The 26,799-nt window shown below is 41.0% G+C and overlaps 2 protein-coding genes across 5 annotated transcripts; one reads left to right on the top strand and one right to left on the bottom strand.

The window, feature by feature from the left end:
• The first annotated feature begins 698 nt into the window (after positions 1 to 698).
• On the top strand, positions 699 to 7,729 carry wasb (WASP actin nucleation promoting factor b). Of its 4 annotated transcripts, XM_058051040.2 has the most exons (9): positions 699 to 869; positions 1,251 to 1,391; positions 1,469 to 1,555; positions 3,570 to 3,666; positions 4,543 to 4,735; positions 5,600 to 5,778; positions 5,857 to 6,362; positions 6,471 to 6,582; positions 6,668 to 7,729. In XM_058051040.2, exons 1-9 carry the CDS (start codon positions 768 to 770, stop codon positions 6,724 to 6,726), a joined length of 1,476 nt encoding a protein of 491 aa, XP_057907023.2. In that variant the 5' UTR covers positions 699 to 767; the 3' UTR covers positions 6,727 to 7,729. The 4 variants fall into 4 exon arrangements, with proteins under 4 accessions (XP_057907023.2, XP_078652538.1, XP_078652536.1 ...); XM_078796412.1 differs by having other exon boundaries at positions 699 to 862; positions 6,471 to 6,689; XM_078796410.1 differs by having other exon boundaries at positions 6,471 to 6,688.
• LOC131104160 (semaphorin-3F-like) lies at positions 6,364 to 25,254 on the bottom strand. The gene is made up of 19 exons (XM_058051039.2): positions 24,945 to 25,254; positions 22,347 to 22,435; positions 22,131 to 22,267; positions 14,749 to 14,909; positions 13,575 to 13,637; positions 13,377 to 13,496; positions 13,087 to 13,180; positions 12,883 to 13,002; positions 12,653 to 12,798; positions 12,453 to 12,567; positions 12,312 to 12,381; positions 12,084 to 12,228; positions 11,781 to 12,003; positions 10,661 to 10,749; positions 10,537 to 10,578; positions 10,294 to 10,451; positions 10,153 to 10,220; positions 9,948 to 10,075; positions 6,364 to 8,843 (listed from the first exon to the last, which is right to left on the bottom strand). Exons 3-19 carry the CDS (start codon positions 22,240 to 22,242, stop codon positions 8,463 to 8,465), a joined length of 2,235 nt encoding a protein of 744 aa, XP_057907022.1. The 5' UTR covers positions 22,243 to 22,267; positions 22,347 to 22,435; positions 24,945 to 25,254; the 3' UTR covers positions 6,364 to 8,462.
• Between the last annotated feature and the right edge of the window lie 1,545 nt (positions 25,255 to 26,799).

Genomic DNA, 26,799 nt, shown 5'->3' with positions numbered 1-26,799 from the left:
ACTGTTAATAGTTATCCTCCCTATCCATGTGGAAGTGGTAAGTTTTTGGCTATTTGAGTTTAAAGGAAATAACTTGAAGGCTACCGTTTAGGTCGCTAGCTCTCTAGTTTGCGAGTTAGCATGTGTCTCAAGACCCTGCAGTTACGCAATATGTTGTAAATAAAAAGAGTATAAATGTGATTATAGTCGTGTTTTGTCATGTCTACAGGGCTCCAATAATGCTTTGTTCATTTTAATGTGAAAAAAAATAATTTGTCTACCCACCAACTATATGTGGTTTCTTAAGTTTTTATTATTTGCCGTTTTATTATTATTATATTTATTTATTACAGATTTATTGATTTTCTTTATTCTTGATTTGTTTATTTATTTTTCATCTTATTTTGTGCAGAAAAATAAAAATTAAGATATTTGAGAACAGTGGAATGTTTTATCAGAGCTTTTATTGTAGAAAATCGGAACCAAAGCACTGAAAAAGTTTGCATATTTTTCTGTTTTTAATAAATGCGTTTTTTTTTTTTGAAAACCTGATGCGGCCCAGCCTTGCCCAGACCCTAGCTCCAGTGGCCCCCAGGTAAATTGAGTTTGAGACCCCTGATCTAAAGGAAAATGAAAGAAAGAGGGAGGTGGGGGTTTTAGAGAAGAAGTGTGGTAATGAGTTTCCTGCTCTGAGTTGACGTGTGAATGTAACAGAGAAGAGGTTCAACTTCCTTGAATGCGGCTGTGCTGAGAAGACGGCTTACATCAACCGACCTTCAAGGCGCACCATGAGCCGAGGGTCTAAAAGCAAAACGGAGAGCATATGGAGCTCCCTGCTGAGCCTCCAGGAAAGCGAGGCCTTGGAGGGTCTGCTCGGCAGAAGGTGTGCTGTAAGTTGTCGACGTGAACATTACGGTGCTCTTGTATAAGTTCTTGTTTGATTGTTTGATTTTTTTCCACTGTTAATCTCAGTGTCAAAGTAAAAAGAGACTGTTTAACTTATAGCTTGTTCATCAAGTCCATCCAGGAAAATGTTCATGCGTTTACATCTTTTTTTTTTTTTTTTTTTTACTGAAGCTGAACTGTCATCAAAAAAAGGAGTCGTTTTAACAGGAAATGGTGGCTGAAGCCTTTCTTCCTCTGTGGTGGCAGAATTAGACACTTTGTCTCGGTTTATCTCAGCTTGTCTCAGTGTTAAGAGAACTGAAAGTGCATTAAAACGAAGTGTTAAATATACGCACAGATGCATGTGTGTTGTGTATTTCACACAGTCTATGGCTACCGCGGTGGCACAATTGTTCAAGGCACCGCCTCACAATCCATCAACATGGAGCTTGCAGCACACAGGGGTGGTGTGTTTCATTAAAGACAACCCTCAGCGGTCCTACTTCATTCGCATGTATGATTTGAAGGTAACACATCACAAAAATACACAATATGTCTTGCTGAAAAATACACAATATGTCTGATGGTGCATTACATTCTGCAGGCTGGGAGGCTGGTGTGGGAACAAGAGCTTTACAACCAAATTGTTTATTCCGCACCGCAGTTGTACTTTCACACCTTTGCTGCTGACGTAAGCGGGACTTTATTTGATTTTTTTTCATTCACATTTAAAAGGCATGATTTATTAACTTTGACGTTCACGGTCATTATAGCAAATATTTGAGGAGACGAACACTGGAGATGAAATGAAGAATTTGTAAAACACGGACTTAAGTCTTACAACATGGTGGCTATAGTGTTTAGAATGAAATATGTAAACAAAACATGACTTAATCTGTTCTATGGAAACTTTGACATAATGGTCGTTCTTGTCCTTTTTTTTTAACAAGACAGTACTATTCCTCTGTCGCAATAGCAGTATTTTGCAAAATGCGTTTATACATACTTTCAAGCCAAATGCTTCTTGTATAAGTGTTCATTCAAGACAGTCATCAGTGAAATGAACACTGCAAAAAAAATCTATTTTTTACTTAAAACTTCCTCTTTAAAAAAAAACTATATTAGGAAAGCAGGAAGTGAACAAATACAATAATACAATTAATTAAATTCATAAACAATTATAACAATTTATAACAATTTATAAAAAATTATAAAAAATTATAACAATTTATAAAAATGTATAAAAATTTATAAAAATTTATAAAAATTTATTTTAAAAAATAAAAATTTATAAAAATTTATAAAAATTTATAAAAATTTATAAAAATTTATAAAAATTTATAAAAATTTATAAAATCAATTAAAAAAAACTTAAATTCTATTAGGAAAGCAGGAAGTGAACAAATGCAACCGTTGCTGATTGTACAAATACCAGATGGAGGGGTAGGATTTAATAAGCTCTGCTTCTTCCTACTCCTTTTGGACATGTGGAACTGTGAACTGATTATGTGATGCATTCAATTGTAATCTGATGCATGTTAAAATTAAATAAAACCATTACTACTACCATTTTTGGAAGTAAAACAAATGTACGGTATCACTCGGATACTGTAAACATCCAGCAGCAACACATCATTTTGGCATGTCTACTATTTTGATGAAAAATATACCAAACAAAGTCGACCGTGAGAGGCGTTTTTTTTACTCAGCGTAGGCTCGCGGATTCCACTTACAGAAATAATGCTTTGCTGTGAATAACAAATGTAAATAAACTGTATTGCAAAGTTGATAAATAAGTGTTCATTCAAGACAGTCATCAGTGAAATGAACACTGCAAAAAAAATCTATTTTTTACTTAAAACTTCCTCTTTAAAAAAAAACTATATTAGGAAAGCAGGAAGTGAACAAATACAATAATACAATTAATTAAATTCATAAACAATTATAACAATTTATAACAATTTATAAAAAATTATAAAAAATTATAACAATTTATAAAAATGTATAAAAATTTATAAAAATTTATTTAAAAAAATAAAAAATTATAAAAATTTATAAAGATTTATAAAAATTTATAAAAATTTATAAAAATTTATAAAAATTTATAAAAATTTATAAAAATTTATAAAATCAATTAAAAAAAACTTAAATTCTATTAGGAAAGCAGGAAGTGAACAAATGCAACCGTTACTGATTGTACAAGTACCAGATGGAGGGGTAGGATTTAATAAGCTCTGCTTCTTCCTACTCCTTTTGCACATGTGGAACTGTGAACTGATTATGTGATGCATTCAATTGTAATCTGATGCATGTTAAAATTAAATAAAACCATTACTACTACCATTTTGGGAAGTAAAACAAATGTACGGTATCACTCGGATACTGTAAACATCCAGCAGCAACACATCATTTTGGCATGGCTACTATTTTGATGAAAAATATACCAAACAAAGTCGACCGTGAGAGGCGTTTTTTTTACTCAGCTTAGGCTCGCGGATTCCACTTACAGAAATAATTCTTTGCTGTGAATAACAAATGTAAATAAACTGTATTGCAAAGTTGATAAATCATGTGAGTGACCCTTTAAATTGACCTCATATTAATATTTTTGCTGTGCTTCTCAAATGTTTATAAGATGTTAGACTGTAGTGACTATATGAGAGTACTTTAGGATATGATATTCCTGACATACAGTATATATGCAGGACTGTCAAGTTGGACTGAACTTCTCACAGCAGCATGAAGCAGAAGCCTTTAGAAATGCTGTGGTAGAGAAAATCAACCAAAGAAACAACCGGCAAGGTAAATTCATAAACATTTACTATCACAGAAGCTGGTATTTTGTATGCTCTTAGCTTACCTCAAAACTGAGCATTATTGTTTCATAAAAGGTATATTTTCTGATACAGTGCCTGTATAAATTGGGCAAGAATGGACTGGGAGTAAATACCGTATTTTCTTGAATATAAGTCGCTCCGGAGTATAAGTCGCACAAGGCCAAAAGTGCATAATTAGGTAGAAAAAAACATATATAAGTCGCACTGGAGTATAAATCACATTTTTTGCGGGTAATTTATTTTACAAACTACTTGACCAAAACAGACATTACGTCATCTTGGAAGGCAAGTTCTAACAATAAAAGAATAGAGAACAGGCTGAATAGGTGTAAGATATGCTAACACAATGCTTATTCAGCTACACAAAAATAAACATAAACAGAAAAGGTGTACAGTGTTTATGTAACATAAACAGTTTTTTCATTTATAAGTCGCTCTGGAGTATAAGTCACAGGAACTGCCAACCTATGAAAAAAAAGTGTGACTTATAGTCCGGAAAATACAGTAATTGGCCAATTATTACTCAAAAAGTATGCATGTTTGAGCTATTTTATGGGGGTGCGTAGGTCAAATAGAGTCTACATGATCTACATGACACAAGTACTATGCAGTTTTGAAGCATCACCTGCAAAAATGCTGGTTTCCTCTATAAGACATACAAGAGCGCTGTGTTTTTAGGAATCTGCTACAAAAAAATGCAAGCTGGTTCCACTTTTTGAACCGAAATCACAGGCCTGATTCAGCTAAATAGCACTGTCCAAGTCCTCATTACATCTGCATAATTATTACACAGATAATGTACAGTATCGAGTAAACAACTGACTGTATTTTCCTCCAAAAGCAGCATCTGGTAGTCCTGGTTCCTTTCTTAAGGCCACGGGGGATGTCCAAAGTCCTGATAGCCAGTCTCCACATTCCCGCTTAATGCACTCAGTTTCCTCGCATCGGAGCAACAAAGTGAAGAAGGAGAAGAAGAACAAGAAAAAGGCCCCAAAGCTCTCTAAAGCCGACATCGGAGCCCCCAGTGGATTTAAGTAAGAATCTTTAACATGAAATGTATTGTTGGAAGGCGGCACGGTGGTCGAGTGGTTAGCGTGCAGACCTCACAGGGTTCAATTCCACCCTCGGCCATCTCTGTGTGGAGTTTGCATGTTCTCCCCGTGCATGCGTGGGTTTTCTCCGGGTACTCCGGTTTCCTCCCACATTCCAAAAACATGCTAGGTTAATTGGCGAGTCCAAATTGTCCATAGGTATGAATGTGAGTGTGAATGGTTGTTTGTCTATATGTGTCCTGTGATTGGCTGGCGACCAGTCCAGGGTGGACCCCGCCTCTCGCCTGAAGACAGCTGGGATAGGCTCCAGCACCAACGTGACCCTCGTGAGGAAAAAGCAGTAGAAAATGAATGAATATATTTTAATGTCTTATTTCCACTGATGAGCAGTCCGGTGGGCCCTGCTCATTTACACGCAATGAGAGCCGTTCATTTGATTTGGATAAGATTACACTCGGCTCTCACGCCTTCTCTCTTTGCCAGTTGCACCGAGGGGAGGGATGGAGGTGTGGGTGCACCGCGCTGCGCCGCTCACGAAAATTGCAACGTGAGCTATCCACAAACCGTTGCCGCGGTGTAAGACTCAGAAAACGGAGCCCAATGTGCGCTTCCAATAATGCCTCGCACACAATTGTCCATAGGTATGAATGTGAGTGTGAATGGTTGTTTGTCTATATGTGCCCTGTGATTGGCTGGCGACCAGTCCAGTGTACCCTGCCTCTTGCCCGAAGACAGCTGGGATAGGCTCAAGCACCCCTGCGACCTTCGTGAGGAAAAAGCGGTAGAAAATGAATGAATGAATGTTACATGTAAGATATGCGTGATCTGTATCTTTCTTTTACTCAGGCATGTAAGCCATGTTGGATTTGACCCCAACAATCTTGACCCAGACCTATGGAACCTTCTGTCGCAAGCTGGCATCGGAGAGGCCGAGATGAGAGATGAGCAGACCTCGCAACTGGTCTATAACATCATAGAGCGCTCGGGGGGCATGGAGGCAGTCAAAAGAGAGGCAAAAAAAGGAGGTCAGATTTGAATATCTAACTTCTTCTTGTCATTGCATCTTTGTGCGCTTTAATACATGTCATGTTCCTCCATTGCAGTTGCTGGGCCTCCACCCCCTCCACCCAGCAGACAGGGGCCTCTGCCTCCTGTGCCAGGTTCAGGCAGCTCAGCCCCAACACCTCCACCTCCACGAGGGCGTTCTGGACCTCTGCCTCCCCTTCCGGGCCAGCCACAGCGAGCAACGCGGGCAGCTGTCCCACCCCCGCCAGCATCAAACCAAGGCTGCCCGCCACCTCTTCCGCCAGCTCACTCTTCACCCTCTCACATCCCTTCGCTGCCTTGCTCAAAGCCCCCTCATGTCCCATCACCACCCCATCAGCGTCCTACAGGTTTCCCACCTCCAGCCGCCCCCACTCCACCCAGCAGAGGAGGCCCTGCACCTCCACCTCCGCCTCCTCCACCCCCACCTGCTCAACTGTCTGTGGACTCCCACACACCTCCTCCCCCCTTCGGTCACCCACCACCTGCTACTCCATCTTTGAACAAAGCAGACAGCAGAGGTGCTCTGCTTGATCAGATTCGACTGGGGAAGAAGCTCCGTAATGTAAGACATTTTCTTCTTTTATTCTTCAGATACTCCACATTCAAACAATGTAGCACATTTGAAAAAAAAAAAACATGCGGGTGTGTCTAACATTGTCTGTGCCCGCAGGTGACAGAGTGTCAAGACCTAACTCCGCCCACACCAGCAGAGCAGGGCGAAGGCATTGTCGGCGCTCTCATGATGGTCATGCAGAAGCGCAGTAAAGTCATTCATTCCTCTGGTAAACACATCATTTATATCAATCATGGAGGCATTATGAAAGGAAAGTGGGGAGCTAACACTTGTTTATCTGTGTTTTCCTGAAGGTGAAAGTGAAGATGAAGGTGCTGATGATGAAGATGATGACGACGAATGGGATGACTAACATTAAAGTTGTTGTTTTTGTGGATTTTCACCCTTAATCAAGACAGATGTTTAAAATGTATTCATTTGCATACAGATGTGTTCGGAGCGGCTAATGCAGGTCAATTCAGAGATGTTTAAACCGGCTTTGTTTACATGCAGTCAAATTACTCTATAATAATCGGAATGTTAGCAATAACTCGGTTAAACACCACTATCCCTTTTGAAAAACACAAATATGCTCATATTGCGGTTTTTAAAAAGCGTTACTCCTTTTCTAACCTGAATATTAATTAGGTCATTAGGTCAAAACTAATATTGTTTTTGTTCTGCGCATGCTCCATTCGAAAGGCATCTTGGGTCTTTAACAGGAAGTAATGTATTTAAAAACATGGCGGCAACAGCGAGAAGAAAACTCACCATGTCATTGATGTGGTGAAATGTCCCTTGTTGTTCATTATACGACTTGCTAGTGTTTTTTGTTTTTGGATACCGGAAGAAGAAGCGGAAATGACGTGATTGCGGAAATGACGTTATCTGCGCTTGAAGACGCTGTCCTTGCGTCGGTGTTTTGAGCGGGATATCTCGATATAATTAGAAATAACACAGTTTGTTCAGGCATAAAACCGGAATATTGACTGCATGTAAACGTAGTGGCTGTATATTTCTTCAAACATGTCTGTTGTAAGATGTAACAGCATAATGGCATAAATACGTTACTCTCAGTGGGGTGAGTTGTCTCTTTCGGAAAAATCCACCAAAAAAAAAAAGTAAAGAGCGCCAACTGAGTCAACGTCATTCCAATTTTTATAACAATACACTGTACATTAAAAAAAACCTTTAACTTAGTGATACATCTGTGCAAACATCCCAAATTTCCCATCACCACTGTCAAAGTGCATAACTGAAAGATCACTGTATGTCTCACCACTCACATACTGGGGGGGGGGGGTTGCCACCACTATAGGACAGGACAGGAGGAGCAAAATCCAGTTGACTTAGCTGAACAGTAAAATATGAATATTTTACATAAACATCATTACACAGCAAGGCTGTAGAATAGCAACAGACGACATACAGAAGCATGCAACATTTACACTTATCATTATATCCTCATACAATAAAACAATCCACTGACTGTATATATTATATTCACAATCAATATATTACATTTGTTTCAATATCCCCAAAAGTACCACACTTTTGGTTTTTTGTGTTGCTGCCTTCTTGTCGCATACAGGTTATTAAAAAAAAAAACACTCGCTAGCAGCACCAGGTTACAGTGTTGTCTGAATGGGGAACGATGGTGCAGACTTTGTTATTATATTTCATAGTAGTCATGCAGTTATGTGAAAAAAGTGTACGGATGCCTGAAATGTGTGTTTATATAATAATATACTGGAGTTAGTTTATGAGGCAAATATATATTTAAATCCACTGGCAATTGTAGACAATTCAACATTGATTCCCCGATCACTGATGGTAAGATTTTTGATTTTCTTTCCTATAAGATAAAAAAAATGTATGACTGTAACTGTGAATATGACGTCTACTTGAAAGCTTGACAAAACTGGAACAATTGGAATACGCTCAGGCGTGGTGTGCAATATCCACAATATGTATCCCGCTCGACTGTCGTGACAAAACCACCCATCTGATACTTAAAACCGCATGACAGCATCACCTGTCAAATGAATGAAGGAGATGCACAAACATGCACGAACAACACCAATCAAGTCCAAACGGGTTCCGTGTCCCCTAACCTGGGCCTTGTTCCTGGCCTTCCGTGTGCCGACGGTTGGTACGTTTGCGCTGTTGTTGTTGTTGTGGACTGAACTGCTCCCAGTAAGACTGACAGTACTGGTTAATCAGTTTAATCTCAGGTGGGAACGGTGTGGAGCTAAGGGAGGACCGAGGGTAAGGTCGCACGATGCGAGGTTTGTGATCTTCTTCTTCGTCGTCTCGAGCGCTAAGCGCCAAGACAATGTCTCGATCCAGGATGCGCAGAGCCACGCGGGCCACCGTGTGCTTGAAGTTGTTCTCTGTAGCGAGGCAGTGGTACAGACCGGCGTCCGATTCATTGAGGGACTTCAGAAGGATGCCATGGTTGGTCTTTAGAACGTCTCCTTCACGGTTGAGCTTAAAATCAAAACAGCAAGAATGAGAAGGTACAGTCATGTGTAAAATTCAGACATCTCTAATAACAAAAAGGTAACACCCGGTTTCCATAAACACACACAAAAGATAAGATATTATCACAACTAAAAAAAAAAACTAAGCTCAAATCAAGCAACTAGCCAGAATTAAAAACTTTCCAAATTTGCAACACACTCGGGACGGGATTTGAATGCCGTCGGAAAACGGGGTTCAGCACCTCAGTACTGCAGGGGTGGGCAAATATTTAAAAAAAATTGTCCAGAGGACCAGAACATACTTTAACAGATCATTAACAAACACACACAATTTTATGCTTATAATTTTCCTTGAATTATTTGTCTAATTTTATCTGTAAAAGTGTTATACTATCAGTTCTCAGGAGCGCTTTAAACATCACACCACATCAAACTATGTAATTTAATTTGACAGTTTTGTTGGTTTTTTTTAACGAAATAAGACATCTGACTTGCAAGTCATGTTGCCAGTTTGTATGTTAAAAGTTGAAATACTGGCGGGCCAGATTCAAATGCTTGGTGGGCCGTATGTGGCCCCCGGGCCATAGTTTGCCCACCCCTGCTGTACTGTGTATGCCGGTGGCGCCTTTTTTTTTCTTGCCGGTATGCTGTGATGTAAATTAGTGTGGTAGTGGTAGTGGTGGCTATATATATTACTATATTGACACTTACTATGGTACACATTATGTCATTAGATGCTCATATCACCTCGTTCTTCGGTACGTGACAAAAAATGAAAAAATAATACAATTAATGAAATTTATAAAAATGTATAAAAAATTATAAAAATGTATGAAAGATTATAACAATTTATAAAAATTTATAAAAATAAATAAAATACATTAAAAAACCGTTTAAAAACCGTTACTGATTGTAAAAGTACCAGATGGAAGCGTAGGATTTAATAAGCTTTGCTTCTTCCTACTCCTTTTGGATATGTGGAACTGTGAACTGATTATGTGATGCATTCAATTGTAATCTGATGCATGTTCAAATGAAATAAAACCATTACCATTACCAGGTTTAAATCATTCACCACACAAAATAAACGTGTCACACTGATGTTTCTTACCACTTTCCTTTTCCCATCCCTCTGGAAGAGCCACTTGACCGTGGCCTGAGGAGAGCGAGGCTGACACTCCAAAAAGGTACTGCTGCCTTTCACTCCAAACTGCACGATTTCTCTCAAACGTTTCTCCACTGCAACAAATCAGTATCAAAAACCAAAATAACTAAAAGGTGAATGTAACATTTAAAATTTAAATTAAAAGACAAACCTTTGGCATTAAAGCCTCGGCACTGCCTCAAAGGATCGCCGTGCTTCACGTCCTGTCTTCTGCTCCTCCTGGAACAAAGATGGGAATTCCAAACACATTCTTGACTTGATGTCACCGCAGAGCGACGGCAAATACACGGACCTCTTGGTGGAAGGAGTGAAGGCCGAGCAGCTCTCCCCATCCCAGGCACAGTAAGGGTCTCGAGCCAGGCAGCAGTCGGAACAGGCTCTGCCGTACACGCCACAGCGGTGCAGCGACACCTGAGTCAACCCTGCATCTGATGACACGTACAGCTGTTGCTGCAAGACAGAAGAAAAACATTTCTGAGTTCAGCCTCTGTACTAATAAGCACTGACATGTGAACCGGTTTAGATGCTTGCTTACTCTTTTAGAAGAGATCTTCATAGTTTTGACAGGAGCCCTGCTCTGCAAATGATTGAAAAGATATAGTTCAGTAAGACTACATCTCTAAAGTTTACTTACTCTCAAGACTTAGAAGTTAACCTACCCGGAAAACCTCAACTTCCTCTAGTGTGAGCTCCTCCATACTTGTTGGGTCTTTGGGTAAAACTATGACTTTCTGGATGGTGCCTCGATCTGATGAGAGATAAAATACAATTAGGATAAATGAAATGAAGCCAGTTGCTGCATTTGAGGCGTGCATGGGTTTTCTCCCGGGTACTCCGGTTTCCTCCCACATTCCAAAAACATGCTAGGTTAATTGGCGACTCCAAATTGTCCATAGGTATGAATGTGAGTGTGAATGGTTGTTTGTCTATATGTGCCCTGTGATTGGCTGGCCACCAGTCCAGGGTGTACCCTGGATAGGCTCCAGCACCCCCGCGACCCTCGTGAGGAAAAAGCGATAGAAAATGAATGAATGAATATATTTTAATGTCTTATTTCCACTGATGAGCAGTCCGGTGGGCCCTGCGCATTTACACGCGATGAGAGCCGTTCATTTGATTGGTTAAGATTACACTCGGCTCTCACGCCTTCTCTCTTTGCCAGTTGCACCGGTGGGAGGGACGGAGGTGTGGGTGCACCGCGCTGCGTCGCTCACGAAATTTGCAAAGTGAGCTATCCACAAACCGTTGCCGCGGTGTAAGACTACGAAAATGGAGCCCAATGTGCGCTTCCAATAATGCATCGCACACAATTGTCCATAGGTATGAATGTGAGTGTGAATGGTTGTTTGTCTATATGTGCCCTGTGATTGGCTGGCCACCAGTCCAGGATGTACCCTTCCTCTTGCCCGAAGACAGCTGGGATAGGCTCCAGCACCCCCGCGACCCTCGTGAGGAAAAAGCGGTAGAAAATGAATGAATGAATATATTTTAATGTCTTATTTCCACTGATGAGCAGTCCGGTGGGCCCTGCGCATTTACACGCGATGAGAGGTGTTCATTTGATTGGTTAAGATTACACTCTGCTCTCACGCCTTCGGTATGAATGTGCCCAGTCCAACTCTTAACTAAGTAACTTCTTATTGAACTTACCGGAACTATATGCGATCTTAAAATAGTTTTTTTTATGGCAAAAGTTCAACTAAGCAGATTAATTGTAGGCATATTATTTATTTAAATTGTGAATCGTGTTCCCAGCAGGCAAATATCTGACTCCCTCACCTGTCCCCAAGAAGAGCACCTGGTAGCGTCCATCCACCGCATCCACCTGATCCACCACCAGAGCAGTGTAGCGGTAGTCCACGCCAGTTCTCACCACCAGGGGGCGGCGATGGATGGGATATACGGGGTGGAACATGAGGGGATGAGCCCTGATAAAATTGACCGCCTCATCAGAGAAGTTCTTGGAGGAACGGATACCAGGTGTGAAGGTTCCTCCTGGACACTGGAAAAAAAAAGGTTTGTTTGTTTGTTTGTCTTTTGTCATGGAGTATTTTAAAAGGGAACGCTGTAGTTGGGACGCACTGTTCCTGGCCGCGGATAAGGAATTTTGCCGTTGTACACTGTCCATTGGTAGTTATGGCCGTGTTTGTGGGCGAAGGGTCCGTTAAAGACGTTGCGAATGTCGGCCATGGAGTAGACGCAGACTGCTGAGCCCTTGAACACAGAACTTGGGAACAAAGAGTAAAATAAAAGGCAGGCTCTTAGTCGCTGAAATGTAAATGTAAACAAAAAACTGATGAGACTGCTCACCCTGCTGTAGTGAAGAGAGCGAACACCATCGGGTTCCGTTCATCTTGCGTCGGCTGAATAAATACATCACCTGCGAGACAAAGGGCCCCTAATCAATAACACTGTTCACATGCAATCACACTTTTGTCACGGAGGCCTCACGTAGTTCATCAAATCGTGTTTCCACTCCATCTTCTCCTATAACAGAGCAGATAAGACGAGCTTTAAGGAATGTTGTCCAGCGGTTCACTAAGGATTTCTGGCCTCCTTCATCATTCTGGACACAAAGGAAATGAGGTTGCGGTTCATTGTGTCCGATGTAGCATTTCACATTACAAGATAATGAGCATATTTGTACGCACCAGACACACTCTCCCCACCCTGGCTAAGACGTTGGGGCTCGCACCCCCGCTGGAGTCTAAACTTTTCTCACGGAAAAAGAAGTAAAGCTTGTCATCGTTCCTCTCTGCGCTGTCAGGGATCTGCTGGATCTGAACAAACACCGGTTCTAGAGGACAGAAAACCAGTTGCCAGTCAGGCACCGGAATCTGTAATGGACAACTTTTACCTCTGCACGCCAATCATTACTCACCGTTCAACCACCTGGAATCATACTGCTCAGTCCTGATGACGCTTCTCCCGCCCATGGTCCTAAAGAGAGCCGCATCTGTGCTCATGAAGTCAATATGGACCCCCGCGTACAGGTTACCGCCTACAGTGGAGCGCATTCAAGAAACTCCAGTTAACTTTAAACATCACATTTTGTTCCTGTTGGTCTGTCGTTGAATCATCTTACCAATAAGAACTCCAACATTCTCCTGTTTGGGATCATAGGAACATTTTCCCTTTCCGGAGTCCACATACCCCGGGACCAGTCGAAACAGGTAGTCCTGATACAGATTAGACAATGGAGAGTATGCATAAAAATAGATCACTTTAACGTCACAAGGGAGCAGAGGAAAATCATAAACAAATCAGTGTCCCAGTTTGTACTTCTGAAATATTTAGCAGGGCTATGTTTCCAGGTCTGCTGCTCAGGGAATTTTATCCGTGAATCCCTCTTGGGGAAACTGTAAATGTGTTCACCTCTGCCCTCCAGCCCCTGTTGATGAATGTACAGATGGGCTGGTAAGCCCCCGTTCCGCAGGTGTAGAGGTGGGTGCGGTTCCACGGCTCGATCAGACGCACGAAGTTGGCACATTCACCCTGGACAAAGAGCATATCGTTTAAACGCTGAAAGAAGCGTCCCCTCCATTTTAGAAGAATGTCAATAAATGATCCCACCTGTCTTCCTTTTCCTGTCATCTGGCATTCTCCCTTTCGCTTCGCAGATGCAGGCCAATGGATCTGTTGTTATTTTTTTCAAAGACGGCAAAAATTACTGCCTTATTAGAGGGTGTGCAGGAGAACGTACAAGATGTTTAGTACAATTATATGCTTCCAACGTTGTGGAAACGTATTATTTATTATTTATTATTTATTATTTATTATTTATTATTTATTATTTATTATTTATTATTTATTATTTATTATTTATTATTTATTATTTATTATTTATTATTTATTATTTATTATTTATTATTTTATAAATTATTTATTATTATTTTATAAATTATTTATTATTATTTTATAAATTATTTAAATTATTTTTACAAATTACTGTTTACGCTGTACATTGTTCATATTTGATGTCATCTATTTATTCTCCACATTATTATTATTATTAGTTATTATTATGCGGGAGCCAGGCAACGACATTTCATTGGCAATTTCACTGCTAACACAATAAAGAAAGTCTGTCTATCCATCCAGTAGGTATAATGTAGTTTTTACAGTAGATATATGACATATGACATTATCATAACATGAACAATGATTGGCAATGAAAATCAAACCCAAAGCATAATCATTTAAAATCAATAGGGCTCACACCCCAATGTAAATGTAAATGACATGGATAGTAAGCCACCACAATGTGTAAGCACAATGGGCAAGTTTAGTTTTAGGTCCACCAGATGAATGTCAAGTTTTTTGTGATTCATGTGAGAAGGGGAAAAAAAAGGACAATATGTTTTTCATTCCAACATCTGGTTTCTTTTTCTTTGCATTACTCACTAAAATGTTCATTTCGTTTTCGTCTTGATTTGATTTTACTTTGGTTTATACTTTGGCAAAACTGCTATAATCTACGTCAGATCCCTCAAGGTCACTCAAGGGGGAAATCCTTCTTAAAAAATGTTTCTGTGATGTTTGTAATCATAGAGTATGTTAAAGGTAAGAGAATTTTATGGAACAAAACAAACGTCAAAAGGAATGTGTTTTGCACCTGATGATGGCTATGTGTTTTTTGGAAGATTTTGACACTTCATTTTATATCTTTATACATTATTCACCTAAGACCTGCATCTTAATATGTGCCAACTAGTCATTTAAGAAAGCAGACAGTGTTATGACATACAATTAGAGGCTCTTTGTTGACATTGTGCATATCCAGAGCCACCAGGTACTCCCTGCTGCCCAGGTAGAGGCGACCCTGGTCCTGATCCATCAGGAGGATTCTGTAGTCACTGGTGTTAAAGGAGAAACTGAAAGGTCGTGCCGCCCGAGTGTCCATCAGTTCTGTAAAAGAAGTATTGCTGTTAGTTATACTTTAGTTTCAGGAAATATACAAAAATTCCTACTACAGTTGTAACTTCCAGTGGTAAACAAAGGCATGGTCGGAGGTTCAAGTGGAGTTAATGAATGTCTTGAGATAAACATTGATCATTTTAGTGTGCAACAACGTTAGTACAAGCAGTGGACATAACTCTGAAGAATAACATTAGTACCGATGCTAATGCAAACACAAGTAGTCTTCCAACTACCACTTCAAGCTATACTTTCTTTTTGGGATAATTCCTGATCCCAACAAGCAGTGATTTATAAAGGAAAACCTTGGAAATTACCAAGGGTGGCCAAACTTGTTCATACTGTATGCTAAGATCCATTTTTTATTTTTTTCTGTTAGAAATACTATTAATCTATTTATCTGTACAAACTACTGTATGAGTTGCTGGCAAAAGCATAAATCAAGCATGAAGCATGACACTTCCAGACCTGAAAACCCAATTTTATGAGTATAGTCCCCACGATAGTTGATCACATAGTCGAGTGGTTAGCGCGCAGACCTCACAGCTAGAAGACCAGGGTTCAATTCCACCCTCGGCCATCTCTGTGTGGAGTTTGCATGTTCTCCCCGTGCATGCGTGGGTTTTCTCCGGGTACTCCGGTTTCCTCCCACATTCCAAAAACATGCTAGGTTAATTGGTGACTCCAAATTGTCCATAAGTATGAATGTGAGTGTGAATGGTTGTTTGTCTATATGTGCACTGTGATTGGCTGGCGACCAGTCCAGGGTGTACCCCGCCTCTCGCCCGAAGACAGCTGGGATAGGCTCCAGCAACCCCCATGACCCTCGTGAGGAAAAAGCGGTAAAAAATGAATGAATGAATGAGTCCCCGCCGCCAACCACACTAATGTTGCTCGATTTAATGCCACAAACATGTTTCATTACTAGCTTGGATGAACTTACAGGTCGTGAAACAGCATCATTCTCACCTCCTTTCTAGAAAATGCATGCAAGTGCTTAAATATAACTCCACTCGGAGTGTTTTAAGAAACATATTTGCTTTTAGGAAGTGAATAATTCATATGTACTGACTGTGTGATTGGGCTAAAGGCACCACCCGCCCAGTGGAGTTAAGCAAAAAAATAAAAAATAAAAAAAGCAGTTCCCTTAAGAAACACGGTCAGTGCAGCTAATTGTTAAGATCGTGATTGTGTTCAGGCGAGCGGAACCTATTAAGACACGCTCTTTTTTTTTTTTCTCTTCTCGTGAAACGCACTATGTCACTGGATGCATTTTATTTCCACTCATCAAAGGAACATCCACCGTTACACAAATTTTCCCACCATATCAGGACCCGGGCTTGTATCACGACAAATGGCTACAAATGATCCTCAGAAGCTGGCTTAGATGGACTGTGGAGGGCACACAGGCTTTATTTACATCAAAGTGACTGCCATCCTCCTTTCTGTGTGTGTGTGTGGGGAAGGGGTCAGTGTTAAACAGGATGTAGTCAAGGTGCAACTAAAATAAGCAGTGCAATCGGATCTCCGGGTGACAGGGGATGCAGTCTTTGAGGTGGGACGAGGTCCGGTTCTGTGAGGTAAACACCGGATGACTGAGCTGGGCCGGACTAGCGTGGATTCATTGAATGGCCTAAGTGTGGAAACACCACAGCCCTATACACGCCTTCCAAAAATAGCCAACAATGTACTGCCATCATCCAGTAAACATCCAGAGACCCCCCCCCCCCAGACAACATTCTGCCACTGATAGGGAAACACTAGGAAGGACACCCAATTCAAGTATGACACTACAACTGGGTCACTATTATCTCTCAGGTTACAACATATTGTCGCCGAGGCACTAATGATGGTTTCATGTCTCCCGACTGCCATTACACAGCATGTTTTGCTCTCTAGCAACGCCGACTAATTCTATCCACCGGGTCTCCCTTTCAAGTCTGCATAACAGACACAAGAGAAGGAACAATACAAGATCCTGGGGGCTCCACAATCTCACAGTGTCACTCATGCTGGCTCAAAGGAGTCACATGGGCCCTTGCCCGGCCTGAAACCTCCTCCACAGGCGCCTCCGGGAACAAAGAGACTCGCTGTCGCAAACAATGAACAATAAATCCTTGGAGTCGCAGAAAACATTTGGACTAAATCCAACTTTTCTCCTTTTTTTGTTTGGTATTAGGGGGAAGGGTCACTGCGGTTGGGGAGTGTGGCCACCGAACCAACAATGTAAGAAGTGAACACCTCTCAGCTGTTGTGGACGTGTCCGAGTGTGTGTTATGAGCTCTTGTACGCTCGGGACTTCCTGCGCGGAGAAGCACAAGAGCCAACTTGAGGATTTCTGCATGTTTTACTGAAAACATATTAACGGGCGTGTACATATAAGCAGTTTACTCGGAAGGAATTAGCCTTAGAGGTCATAACAACAACTCTTGCTGACAAACCTGCAAACGGTCGTTTTTCATTCCCATAAAATAATCGGAATTCAGCTGCCAATTGTCAAACATACCAACCAAATATCTCACTAATCCCAGCCTTTGAGGGCTCTTTTACAGCTCAAAAGCACTTAGTCACTATTCCAACTTGAGACAAAAATGTGTTTCATGCTGAAGAATGCCATAAATCCCAGTTGTGTACACAGTGGAACACACAGTCATCGTATCGCCCGTCACAAAAGTGACATTTAGACACAATGTAAATTAGTCAGTGTGCAGCTTGGAATGGAAACCAGTATAAATTTACTGTCTAATCAAAATAAGTCAAAACCACTGAAAACTAAATTTAGTAAACCACATTAAATTATATTCTATACTATATTACATTATAGGTTGTTTGTCTATATGTGCCCTGTGATTGGCTGGCTACCAGTCCAGGGTGTACCCTGCCTCTCGCCCGAAGACAGCTGGGATAGGCTCCAGCATCCCGCAACCCTTGTGAGGATAAGCGGTAGAAAATGAATGAATGCACTTCTGCACCAAACATGCTATCTTCTACTGTGGAGTTGCATCATCACCTCAAAAGACAAAAAAACGTCTCTGGTAGTGAATGAGTTAAGAATGGTTGTGAATTTTGTGCTCTACACAATATTGTTTCCACTTTTAAACGTAAAATACCAGAGGGTTAGTTTATAGTTTATATCGGAGGAATCACTAAATTCCGCAGATCGCAGTAAACCCGCGACCCTCGTGAGGAAAAAGCGGTAGAAAATGAATGAATGAATATATTTTAATGTCTTATTTCCACTGATGAGCAGTCCGGTGGGCCCTGCGCATTTACACGCGATGAGAGGCGTTCATTGGATTGGTTAAGATTACATGCTCGCAAACCTTGTGAGGATAAGCGTTAGAAAATGAATGAATAATTGAACGAGAAATGCATTGCTGTAGCTTTTGGGTTTGGTTTTATACTGCAGGTCTTCGCTTTTTGGAGTCTATCCCAGCTGTCTTGGGGCGAGAGGTAGTACACCCTGGACTGGTCGCCAGCCAATCACAGGGCACATATAGACAAACAACCATTCACACTCACAATCGCACCTACGGACAATTTGGAGTGGCCTGAATGAATATTATATTATATTAAATTATTGTATATTGTATGTAAATAAAGGTGGGCTTGATTTGCTGTTTTTCCCTCCGTGGTGTCATGTGACTCCATAGTGCTACAAGGTATCAGGTGTGAATGGGGAAGAGGTGTGTCGAATTTGTTATGGCTCTCACACTGGTCACTGGAACAAGGCACAGCATGCCAAAGAACTCTCAGACTATTTGCTCAACATAAAGATGTGCTGGCCTGTAAGGAGATAGAAGATGCCAATACCTTCAAACTGAGCTGTCTAGTGATTTGACAAGACAGGTTCTACTCAGAAGAGACCCTGTCAGTGTCGTCCAAAGAGGCTGAGTGCACGTGCTTAGCGTTATATCCAAGGGTTGTGTATGATGCAGCATTGCTGCAGAGTTTGTAGAAGTGAGGGGTCAACCTGTCAGTGCTCAGACTGTCAGCCACACTCTGGTCTGCATGGCTTGTTGTACCAGAAAGAAGTCTCTTCTAAAGATGATGCACAAGAAAGCCGGTAAACTGATGATAAGCAGACAAAGAACATGGATTACTGGATCCATGTACTGTGGTCTGATGACACCAAAATAAACGTATTTGGTTCAGATGGTGTCAAGTATGTGTGAGGCGTACTAATAAGGTGGTGGGACGATGGTGGTGGGAGTGTCATGGTATGGAGTTCTGCCAACACTGCACAGCTACAGCTCATTGAAGGAATCATGAATGCCAGTATGAACTGTGACATACTGAAGCACAGCATGATGCTCTCTCTTCGGAAACTGGGATGCAGGGCAGTATTCCAACCGGATAAGGACCCACCGCACACCCACCTCCAAGATAACCACTGCCTTGCTAAAGAAGTTGAGAGTAAAGGTGATGTACACTAAACTTTATTGGTCTCAAACACGCGGCCTGCGGGCCAAATGTGGCCCGCAGGACACTAGTTTGAGGCCCCCGCCTTGATATGAAAGTTTAATGTTAGTGCGGCCCACGCAAGTTTGATATGGATGCTGTATGGTATCATGTACCCAGAACAAAATTATTACATTTGATTAATGTTCATGTTAAAGGTTAAATAACTGTTAATAGTTATCCTCCCTATCTGTGTGGAAGTGGTAAGTTTTTGGCTATTTAAGTTTAAAGGAAATAACTTGAAGGCTACCGTTTAGGTCGCTAGCTCTCTAGTTTGCGAGTTAGCATGTGTCTCAAGACCCATGTTGTAAATAAAAAGAGTATAAATGTGACTATAGTCGTGTTTTGTCATGTCTACAGGGCTCTAATAATGCTTTGTTCATTTTAATCTGAAAAAATAATTTGTCTACCCACCAACTATATGTGGTTTCTTATGTTTTTATTATTTGCCGTTTTATTATTATTATTATATTTATTTATTACTGATTGATTGATTTTCTTTATTCTTGATTTGTTTATTTATTTTTCATCTTATTTTGTGCAGAAAAATAAAAAGTAAGATATTTGAGAACAGTGGAATGTTTTATCAGAGTTTTTATTGTAGAAAATCGGAACCAAAGCACTGAAAAAGTTTGTGTATTTTTCTGTTTTTAATAAATGCGTTTGTTTTTTTTGGAAAACTTGATGCGGCCCAGCCTTGCCCAGACCCTAGCTCCAGTGGCCCCCAGGTAAATTGAGTTTGAGACCCCTGGTCTACCAACATCCACCTGCTCCATTATGTTGTGATGGAGGAGGTGTGGAAGAACATTCCAGAGGATGTACTTAGCCATTAGAATTAAAGCGGTAGCCGGACAAAATATAACACTTTCAGCGCAATTTGGATATTTTGATGCACACTGCACACTGACTACTTTACATTGTATCAAAGTACCATTTGTGCAGTGTAGTGAAATATGAGTGGTGGACTCACTTTTATGAGGTCCTGTAATACTCTAAAAAATGCCTCAAAATCATGTGGATGGTGCACTGGCTTAGTCATTCATGCATTCATTCTTTTTTTTTTTTACAGCTTATCCTCTTCGGTACCTACTAAAACTTAGTGTACTACCTGGACTGGTCACTCGTCAATCACAGTGCATACAGGATATCGATAAATAATAATTTACACCCACATACATTTTGACTCTCCAATTAAACTAGACCAGTCCAGACACTTCATGGTTTTGACCCGTATACTGATTTTGCACTTAAGCACTTGATATTCTGGATGACATGACCTTCCTGATGAATACCAATAATGCTTACTAGTGGAGATTCGAACACAGGGCATTTGCTCAGAAGTCCCAGAGTAAATCACAATACAATATTATAATAATCATACAATATATACATAGGACACAATAAGTCAAGATATCTACGTAACTGAAGAAGCGTAAGAGTGTTTTCTGTACCGCTTATCCTCACGGGGGTCGCGGGTATGCTGCAGCCTATCCCATCTGTCTTTGGGGGAGAGGCGGGGTACACCTTGGACTGGTCGTCAGCCAATGACAGTTCTTCTGCATTCATTATTCATTCATTCATTTATTAATTTTCTATCGCTTATCCTCACAAGGGTTGCAGGACTGCTGGAGCCTATCCCAGCTGTCTTCGGGCAAGAGGTGGGGTACACCCTGGACTGGTTGCCAGCCAATCACAGGGCACATATAGACAAACAACCATTCACACTCACATTCATACCTATGGACAATTTGGAGTCGCTAATTAACCTAGCATGTTTTTGGAATGTGGGAGGAAACCGGAGTACCCGGAAAAAAAAACCCATGCATGAATGGGGGGAACATGCAAACTCCACACAGAGATGGCCAAGGGTGGAATTGAACTCCTAGTTGTGTGGCCTGCGCGCTAACCACACGTCCGCCATGACGCCTGCATTCATTACACAAAAAACGAAAGCATATTTGTAACTAGAACATTTGTAACTAAAACTAAAGCATTGTATTTTTGGATATAAAAATAGCCTGCATGTTTCTGTACCATAATAGTACCATCATTTTCTTCAAGTGCAAGGCAAAAATAGTTTTTAAAAAACATGGATATCCCGTTCACATAGACAGCCATAATATACTCTACTGTATCGATGTAATACTGCTGTTCTGAGCTGTGTGCAGTACTTGAATAAACAAACAGTTTGATATTGCTTTCTTTAACCTTTGTCACTTCCACCTCCTTAAGCTTGAACTTAGTTAGATACTGGAAACAAACAACTTAGACAATTATTAATGAATGAACCACCAATATAGAATATCAAAGTTTGAGTCTTTTGTGGGCAAAATGTCTTTGGAATTCACAAGGACAGGATATAGATTATTGGGAAAATCCCAAATGCTACAAAAAACTCACATTAAAAGCGCAATCCGCCTCCACCTTGAGGCGACAGTTGCAAACTGATAGACCATTTTTGCTGTTAAAAGTTCAATTTCCCTCTGTTGTCATCATGTCAGACATCAAAACGGCGAGTGTCTGCGGTGCACGACGCTTTAAGGGGCGTGGAGGGTAACTTTTCATGAAGGGCCCTGCCAGTAACAAAACACACGTAATATCCACCTTTTGTTTCCAGCGGTGTGCCCTTTTGACATGTGACAGGAAAAGCGTTCTTTACATACTGTATGAATAAAGAGGAAGCGAAGCCTGACGCGCGCGGGCCCGCCCGTGCATGTGTGACTTTACAAGAAAAAAAGAGTTTCAGCTCACCTTTGAAGGAGAGGCGAACCCGTGGCGCTGACTGCTGCAGGCCCGTGCCTCTGTAAACACATAACGCTAACAGGAGGAGTTGGGCTCCAGATGTTGCCATGGTAACAGTCATGCAGGTAGCCAGCACAGATCTAAATCTGGACAAAAAAAAAAAAAAAAAGACTGATTATTATAGTGTGCCCCATGAGGAATAAAGAGACAGAATAAGACACACACTCTCTCTTTGAAGCCTCTGATCAGAAGTTTGGCCTGCGGCTGTCCAATAACGCAAGACGTACGCTGTAGTCCAAATCTTCACACCTCTTCTGGAAAACATGACAGCCCTATTATTTATTTAAACAGTAAATGTAGTGTGTATTTAGGTTGTAGAGTTGTATCTACATGCACACGTGCATGGGAAAAAAAAAAAGTCTGCAGTCTTCAACCTTGCATACTTTATTCTGCAACATAAACACCAAACTTCAAATAAGACACCCATCAGCTATTCTCTTTGCCTCTCTGGCGGTTGTCATTCATGACAGCAGCGGACTGGCCGAGGTTGATGAGTGAGATAGGTGACACTTCAAAGAAACAGGTACCCCCCCCACCTCCCACCCCCCTCGCACCAACCAATTCTGACACTTGGAGGGGTGTTGAAACCAAGACCTTAACTCAAGCATTCATTATGCATCTGCACTTTGCTGGAGAGTATCCCGTATAAATTATGAATACTAAAAGCTGAGTCCATTAAATTGTCTCCCCTGCTCACTCGGCCTATAAGCCATCCCACGGGCATCTCTCACTCTCATGACATCCATGTGACGAAGGCCTCTTTTGGGAGAAGTTTGACGAGAAGAAATTAGTTATGGTGTTTAAATGATGATTAAACAGGTTAAGGTATTAAATGTCAAGGTATGCTGATCAATTAAACTGATATAAAAAAAGGTAAAATCAACAATTATTTGGTTTTTATTTACTTGGTACTTGGCATAACTGTGCCTTACTGCCCTCCGGCGAGCCTCTCTCTGTTCAAAACCGACACTTGCTCCTCAGTCTCCCTGTCCTCCAGTGAGCCTCGCTGGCAAGGCCAAATTATGGCAACCCATCATAATAATAATAATAATAATAAAAAATGGTGTGATTTATATAAAAAGTAAGCACATGTCCCTAAACAAGCAGCTACTGAATAGAATACAAAAATAAATACAAAGTTGTCACTTTGCGGTTAGAAATGCGTTTTGTCAAAAATACATTAATTGGCCTATAAGTTTAAAAAAATAATCCATATGTAAGCAAATTATACATCGTTTTTGCCTAAATCAAGCATTTACATGAATAAAAAAAAGGCTAAATTAAGTAAAATATAATTATTAGGCATTCAAAAACGTCGTTGAAATGTAGTATTCTATACTGGCCACTAGGTATCAGTAATGTTGCTATAATGCTGATCGACGAACAACAGGCTTTTATTGCAGGTTTGAGTTGCCTCACAACAGGCACAATAATAATGGCGTTAATAATCACCATAATAATAACACAGGCTGCTATATTTTTGACCGTACTCCAGCTAAAACTTAACTCTGACCCATCAACGTAACTTTCGGTCATGCATTTCTGGTAAATACGTCAATTATTACAACATATACATCCATGAGTCTTATTTACGGGGTTTTTTGGGGAGGGGGGTTTGTGTCCCGTCCAGCCATTAGGGCAGATAGTATTGTTGATCTAAATGCCCTTACATGCTAAACAGATTTGCTCTGTGTCAGGAAAGGTGTAAGCTACAACTTCCCTGTACTATAAAATTTTATTTGCCGTTATTTGGTTTTGTTTTGTTGGAGGAGTGGGGGGGGGGGTCAGTAGAGAGAGAGAGGCAAAAACATCTGTCTTATTTATGTCTTAAATGGCATGTTTTCTTGAATTATATATAATATATGGGTAAGAAAGGTGACTATAGGGGTGCTATTTCATGCCTGAAGAGCTCTAATGTTAAAAACTATATTTAACAGGTCGTAAACAGGTTTCGTATACTCGCAATTCACATGTTTTCAGAAGCAAGAACTGTACAACAAATGTCCGGGGGGAAAAATGGCTGCTAGGCTGGGATTTGGACAGATTTTGATCGAAAGGAATTGAAACGATGGTTAGGGAAAAAAAGGACATCAATTTACCTTTATGATACAGGAGCTTGTCATTCTGATAATTTGGGACTGTGTTATATATTTTTAGACTTGTAAGAGGTACTAAACGTTGTAACTATCTATCTATAGTATGTATCCATCCTCAGTGAAACGTTAACAAAAAATCCACCAGTGATGTGACATCAAAAAGTATTTGTCACTTTAAAATAATCACCACTTCAAAGAGCCACCAGGAACTACAACACAAAAAAAACATCTATAAATAAAATGTGGCTCAAAAAACGGCACCTTTTTTACTTATCATGACACATTTTAGGCCAGTATTAGCTACTCAGACGAGGAAAAATTAAGCTAATCTAGAAATGTAGCATAGCTAAAAACGAGGAATGGACGTTTAAATAGCACAAGCTGCTTGCTATACGGGCCTCCATGGTAAGGCTGTATTTTATCTACTTTTAACAGCTGGGCGTTAACTACAGGACAGATTTGGACTGTCTCTTGTAATAATATACTGAGGTTTCGAGTCAAATCAAATAATTAGAGGACTAGCTTCGGGTGCAGTCGTTTTGTACCTGTGAACTCCACAACCACTAATAGGAGCCCGGCTTCACTTCACTCATCCTCCCAAGAAACGCACACAAGCTCCGGTATAAAGTAACCAAACGCCGGTTAAAAGTTAAACCAAAAGTCTTACCTTGGATTATAAAAAGTTGCGAGTAGTCACGGAATCACATTGGAAAAAAATGTGTCTTCACAGTAATGCCTTACAAGAGTGGAAAATAATCCGTTTTGTTTTTTAGCAAAAAAAAAAAAAATCCACAGGAGAGAAAAGGAGACTTGGTCCACATTAAAAAAAAATAAATCCTTGGCACTCAAACTTTCGGCATCTCCGTGTGAGATCAGTCCGTGGGAGTGGGAGAGACTTCTCCACCAGGTGCAGGTGTTGCTAGCGTGTGTCCCGCTGTCCTCTCCCGTCTGCTCTGCCCCCCACCCAGCCTTTCCTCTCCTGTTAGCAGGACCCAACCTCCTGGTACACCATATGGGTCGGATTAACCCTGTCGTTGCTGCACTTTCACACACCAGTGCCCACGCCTGCTGCAACAACAACAACAAAAATGTCACTTCAACAGTTTTTCCAGATTGGGAAAAAGTTAATAATTTAGTGATGCTGTGTTTTATATGTATGCATCACTGTTCTTTGTGCTTCATGCACTTCTTGGTCAACATTACTTTTGCAGCCAGGTCAAGCAAAAAAAAAAAAAAAATTCCCAGGATTCCACAGTGGATGGCTGCATGGTGCATGACAACCATGACAATGGAGGCAAGAAGTGTGGGTGGGGTGGTGGCTGGATGTAAAGAGCATCCATTCTTCTTAAAAATAAAAGTTTTTTGCAGCTTGAAATGAAAGAGGATTTGCATTTGGGGTTTTTTTATGTGACTACGGCTGCACGGTGGATGAGTGGTCAGCATGCAGACCTCACAGCTAGGTTCAATTCCACCCTCGGGTATCTCTGTGTGGAGTTTGCATGTTCTTCCCGTGCATGTGTGGGTTTTCTCCGGGTACTCCCACATTCCAAAAACATGCTAGGCTAATAAACTCCAAATTGTCCATAGGTATGAATGTGAGTGTGAATGGTTGTTTGTCTATATGTGGCCTGTGATTGGCTGGCGACCAGTCCAGGGTGTACACCGCGCCTCTCACCCGAAGACAGTTGTGATAGGCTCCAGCACCCCCCGCGACCCTCGTGAGGATAAGCGGTAGAAAATGGATCAATGAATGAATGAGTTCTCCTCCTATTTTGTGTGGAAGTGGTAACTTTTTGGCTTCTTATTTTGTCTTTCCCCACCCTCGGCCATCTCTGTGTGGAGTTTGCATGTTCTTCCCGTGCATGTGTGGATTTTTTCCAGGTACTACGGTTTCCTCCAACATTCCAAAAACATGCTAGGTTAATTAGCGACTCCAAATTGTCCATAGGTATGAATGTGAGTGTGAATGGTTGTTTGTCTATATGTGCCCTGTGATTGGCTGGCGACCAGTCCAGGGTGTACCCCGCCTCTCACCCGAAGACAGCTGTGATAGGCTCCAACACCCCCCGCGACCCTCGTGAGGATAAGCGATAGAAAATGAATGAATGAATGAATGCATGACAGTAAGATGTGTCACGGACTGTAAAAGGTCAAACCTTTTAAAACCTTTGACTTCAACTTCTTAGGTGCACATTCCAGTCCTTGATTCATCAGAATACGTGAGGCGGTGGCGTTATCACGTTGGCGATGTGGCACATGTGATGTACACACAACCAGGGTGGAGTTCAAGGTCTTTTCTTGCCAGCATTGCTCCTTTTTCAACTCAGGAAATGAGTCATGGATGAGTGTTGACTTCAGGTTCCCTTTCAGTTTCCACCACGTCTGAACAGATCACACAAGTCCTAATTCTTGTTTGGATGTGAATATTAAATGTCTGAGCAGGGGAGCTATATAGGAGTGAAGATCAGAAAAAAAAAGAGTGTCCCAGCAGGCCTTAAACACCCCATATGATGGATGGATTT

This window comes from Doryrhamphus excisus, linkage group LG15 (assembly GCF_037039965.1).
Source record: "Doryrhamphus excisus strain RoL-2023G ecotype Guam linkage group LG15, RoL_Dexc_Guam_v1.1, whole genome shotgun sequence".
NCBI lineage: Eukaryota > Metazoa > Chordata > Actinopteri > Syngnathiformes > Syngnathidae > Doryrhamphus > Doryrhamphus excisus.
The sequence above is the reverse complement of the archived record's forward strand: the minus strand, read 5'-3'. Positions and strand labels throughout refer to the sequence as shown.

Bases quoted from the DNA above. Each gene is read 5' to 3' on its own strand.
- wasb (XM_078796410.1), top strand. From the start codon at position 768: ATGAGCCGAGGGTCTAAAAGCAAAACGGAGAGCATATGGAGCTCCCTG. The intron at 3,667-4,542 runs GTAAATTCATAA...TTCCTCCAAAAG, and splicing joins CCAAAGAAACAACCGGCAAG to CAGCATCTGGTAGTCCTGGT. The intron at 6,363-6,470 runs GTAAGACATTTT...CTGTGCCCGCAG, and splicing joins TGGGGAAGAAGCTCCGTAAT to GTGACAGAGTGTCAAGACCT.
- LOC131104160 (XM_058051039.2), bottom strand. From the start codon at position 22,242: ATGACTGTTACCATGGCAACATCTGGAGCCCAACTCCTCCTGTTAGCG. The intron at 14,910-22,130 runs GTGAGCTGAAAC...CTTCTTTTACAG, and splicing joins GGTTCGCCTCTCCTTCAAAG to AACTGATGGACACTCGGGCG. The intron at 13,003-13,086 runs GTAAGATGATTC...GCTCCACTGTAG, and splicing joins GAATGTTGGAGTTCTTATTG to GCGGTAACCTGTACGCGGGG.